This window comes from Branchiostoma floridae, chromosome 13 (assembly GCF_000003815.2).
Source record: "Branchiostoma floridae strain S238N-H82 chromosome 13, Bfl_VNyyK, whole genome shotgun sequence".
Classification (NCBI taxonomy): Eukaryota; Metazoa; Chordata; class Leptocardii; order Amphioxiformes; family Branchiostomatidae; genus Branchiostoma; species Branchiostoma floridae.
Window position 1 is genome coordinate 8,395,384 of NC_049991.1, and position 4,503 is coordinate 8,399,886.

The following is a 4,503-nucleotide window of genomic DNA, read 5'->3' on the forward strand; positions in this document are numbered from 1 at the left end:
ATGTAAACAAAACATATCTAGACAATTGTTAAATGCAAAACTGTATGAAAGAGGCCATATACATGCAACATGTACAATTATACTAGTACGAAGCATGGTCATTGGTCAACACAAGAACTGTCAGGGGCATTCACCTTTGACCTTCATGCCCGTGCAGCCGGATCCGTGAATGGGCTTTTGGAATGGAGGCATATGTATACTGATTCAAACAAATTCTGAACTGCCTGGCCCTTTTCTGTTAATAAGACTTTTGTTCACTATTGACGTTGTTTCTATCAATAATCATGGAGTTTGAGATAACCTTGTATAATTATATCCAATCTACTGTTTGACTACAGTGACATACCCACTAGACCTGACCAAGACCAGACTACAGATACAGGGGGAACTCTCCAAACAAACCAAACAGAAGGTGCCTTACAGGGGAATGCTACAAACAGCTCTTGGTGTAGGTACGTATGTGCACTGGTATACATGTATTGGAAGGAAACTGATTTTTGACCTATTGCTAATTATAAGAACATGCAGTATGTAACATCGTCATCAGTATTTATGATGTAACATCTGTTAAGTAACTCTATTGTTCCATTCTGTTGTGTAATGACAGCTCGTGAGGAGGGTGTACTGAAGTTGTGGCAGGGTCTCACACCAGCTGTACAGAGGCACGTGGGTAAGTACAGTTAACATATATCTCTCTAGAGAGAGAGAGAGAGAGAGAGAGAAAGAGAGAGAGATTTATGGCCTCCTTCGGTCAGTATTGACCATGGTATAGTCCTAATTAACATCAGCCCTACAGCGTCGACTGTGGCTAAACAGTCCTATACGAGAATGACAGTCCCTGCCACATGTAAGCTGGCTCAGGTCTGTTGCAGAGTTCTTTTTTCAACAATCAACAAATTCTCTTCTAACCTGTGGAAAAGTCCAGTTATAAACTGCAAAGCAATTGTCTGTATGACTATGACTAAGCCACTTTCTGAAAAAGACAAACAGCTAATTTCAAATGAAGTGATAAGAGTACCAATCCTGCTCGGCAAAAAGGCAATATGTTACTGTTAGGTATAAAAAGATTGCAATCTAGCAAAATTGCAGCTACCAGTAGAGATAGTGCAACTTCTACCCTGATATATATGTTGTAATACAATTTTTGAAGCTTATGAATGTTTTGCTCAGTAGTTTTTGAAGTGGTTGACACGACTTCACCTCTGACATTTTCAAAGTCAAATGTCAGTGGTGTCTTGGGCATTTTTGTATAGATCCTTAGTTAGAAAAATTGCATCTATCAAGCATTTTGTACCTCAAAGAAGAAAGGATGTTATTTTATTGGAAGGGTAAATGCAGTAAGAAATTGCAGTTGCAGGCTGTTAAGGAGGTAAAGGTCCCATAGCCTGTTTGAAGCCATAGGGGCATTAGATCAAATGATAGATAACCTTTAACCTTTTGGTCTCATGTGTAATTTAGGCTCAGCGTTTCTTTGTGTTATATCCAAGTTTTCTTCAACCAGTAATACACCATGTACGTAACACCACCTTTGAGGAGACATGGATACACCCCAGACAAATCTTGAAAGGGAATTGTCTGGGATGCAGACGGAATCAGGACGACTCGGACCATTACTAACTCGGCCCATTGAAAATCTGGTTAACTCGGACCACCCCCTGGTCAACTCGGACCACCCCCATGTACCAGTCGGACCAAATTACGTATTGAAAAAAAAAAGTTAATTTGACATTTCTTGGTACATTTGTACTAGTATTATAACGTTAAAGATTGTCCCCAGCTGCTACTATTAGAACGTCAGAAGTTTCCTGGACATACAGAGTGGCGGTCCTTTGATCTAGTATCATATGTGCCGGGGGCGCCGGTGATATTAAAACCGCGATATTAAAACAAAGTGGACACGGTCGGCTTGAAAAAAATTCTTAATTAGCAATTAATCTTCAACAAGAATGACTCATTCTCTGATCAATACCCACATCTTATTTGTCTAAAGCTATTCCGAAGAGCAAGTAATAATAAAGTTTACTACTGTCCCCTATTAGAAGCGCCTCACACATATCCACGTGTCCACACACACTGTGTATTTCGGGGTCAACGACCTAATGTGCGCCGCATGGAATGCCGAAAAGTTCCAATGAATTACACAATCCAATCAATCCAACCAACAGTTTTCTCATTTCAGAGTATATACATACATGTATAAAACTAGTGTTGGGGATTACATTTTCGAAAAAAAATCAATTAAATAGCTGTCCCGGGGTGATGGTCCAAGTTGTCCCGGCAGATGGGCCGAGTTGACTGGGCCGAGTTGGTAATGGTCCGAGTCGTCCAAGATTCACCAGAAATAAGCCAACTCAGAGACTGCCTCGTTTTTGTGAGCGCTCGCTAGATCGGTGACCACGTGACCTCTAACCGAAAAGGTGACTACTAGAGAAAAGTTTGGTGACAGTTGGGTGAAAATGGACCCAAAATGTATCTTCAGCTTGATACATATCGGGTGGTAGGGAAATGTGAGAACCTGTGTCATGATAAATGCCGAAAGTCATCTAATTTGTGTTGTTTCCCAACTCGCAAATTTAGGCAAACAATTAGGCTTAATGAAATTACTAGTAGCAATGCCATAACATTTGAAGCACTTAAATTTCCAGCTACAATATGCAGGTCAAGAGTTTTGTAATGTCTTTGAATTAAAAATGCTGCAAAAAGTAAAAACAAATGCAGCATTCTGTTGGAAGGCAGCACCTGTTGATGTGCTACACTAGCGCTTTGGGGGTCTCGTTAAAAGCTTTAAAGCACAATTTGTTAGACGACTCTCCGGGATAGACATCAGCCCTTTCCATTTGATGTATGATGCAGCCTTGAGCATGTAATATTTCTAAGCTAATAGCCACCTGATATACACTGATGTTTGGCTTTAAAGGGCCACCTTTTTCTTAAAACATAAAACGTGACATTTGAGTGTCTTTAGGGCTGGTATCATCATATTTCCTTGATGCCTACATGTAATAGCTATACTTTGACATTTTAATAAATTCACAAGAATATTCTTTAAATGGGGCTATATATCTCACTGAAGGTATGGTACATTGGCATTGTAGATGCATTGTAAATAGAATTTGTGTTAACCCATGACTTTATAATGGGAATATCATGCAAACATACAAGTAAAATTTAAAATAAATAAAACACGAAACTTAAAAGATTTATATCCGATGAAATTCGTTGAGCAGTCTTTCCAATTGCTCTGCTGCAGTGATACTGACATTTTAGAAAAGTTGAAATCTCTTGTGCATAATTCTTACATGTAAATGCCAACCATAATGCATGGCTTTGTTTTTCATTAAACCATGGATGGTTATGGCTAGTCTCTAAGCAGACCATACTGTGCCTTAGAGATAGTATCAAAGCTGGCCAAGGAGTATAGTCCATTTGACTCCCTTTGGTCAGCTTTGATACTATCTCTACTAGTAAGGCACTGTAGGGTCTGCTTCGAGATTAGCTTATGGCATGTACAAGTATAACCAGTAAGCATGTACAATGTATCAGGCTTGTGGTTGGTCTACACAGCCTGGTTACATAATGATACTTTTGTCCTGCTACTACATGTACGTTTTGAAACCACCATTCTGTAAAGCCCCTATCACAGAGTTGATATAAATGCTGATGGTGTCATTTAGTGCCTCATCTATTTTAGTGCAGTGCAACAAGGGCTTTATACTATACATTCTTGTGAACATGATATGTTGGAAGTACATGTTGTAAAAGGATGTATTGCCCTATATATAATAATTATATTTATTCCTTTGTTTAAAAAAGCTGTACAACAAACTGCAACTGTTATGTATTCTGTTAGTAAAACTACAGAACTGTTGCAACGAGGTAAGTTGAGATAAAGTTACATGCTGTTTATCAATATTGTGTACTTGTATGTTGTTCCAGTATATTCTGGCTGCCGTATGGGTGCGTATGAGTGGATACGAGACAACGTACTGGGCAGAGAACCAGACGGATCCTTTCCTGTATGGTGAGATAATCTAATATTAACAGTATCTATATTACATCTATAAATATCTTATCAACGTTATTCAAAACAAGGCGTATAAGGTTATGGCAATGCATGGCAAGCACTTATTCAGCTTTTTTAGACCACACAAGTCAAATAAGGTGTTGATTTTTCGATTAAAAAAGCAATACTGGAACATATGTAATATGATAGAAACAGAGTCTAAGGAAAAAGGTCTATTAGGAATTGCCTTGAAAACAAGTTTTTAGTTGTAAGATATACTTTGAGATTCATGTTTTACTCCAAGCCCTCTGTTTCCATCTTTATTGCTTGATAGTATTTATGGTACAATTTCTGGAAAGCAAGAAAATAAACTGGTATGACCTTAACTGGTCAACCTGAGTGATGAAATTTATCAGGAAGCATTCAGGAAAAGACTGTTTGACAGCTTGATTGCAGGTTTGACTAACATGTTCTATTTGCCCACTCAGGAAAGCGGTTTT

The 4,503-nt window shown here is 38.5% G+C and overlaps 1 protein-coding gene across 1 annotated transcript in view; it reads left to right on the plus strand.

Moving 5' to 3' along the window:
• Positions 1–313: 313 nt before the first annotated feature.
• Positions 314–4,503, plus strand: part of LOC118429437 (mitochondrial uncoupling protein 4-like) — a gene marked incomplete at its 5' end in the record, with an annotated part of 22,956 nt that continues 18,766 nt past the window's right edge. Inside the window, 4 exons of the mRNA XM_035839923.1 lie at positions 314–452; positions 608–670; positions 3,937–4,021; positions 4,492–4,498. Coding sequence (XP_035695816.1) covers positions 314–452; positions 608–670; positions 3,937–4,021; positions 4,492–4,498 — 294 coding nt within the window. The remainder of the gene's footprint in view (positions 453–607; positions 671–3,936; positions 4,022–4,491; positions 4,499–4,503) is intronic.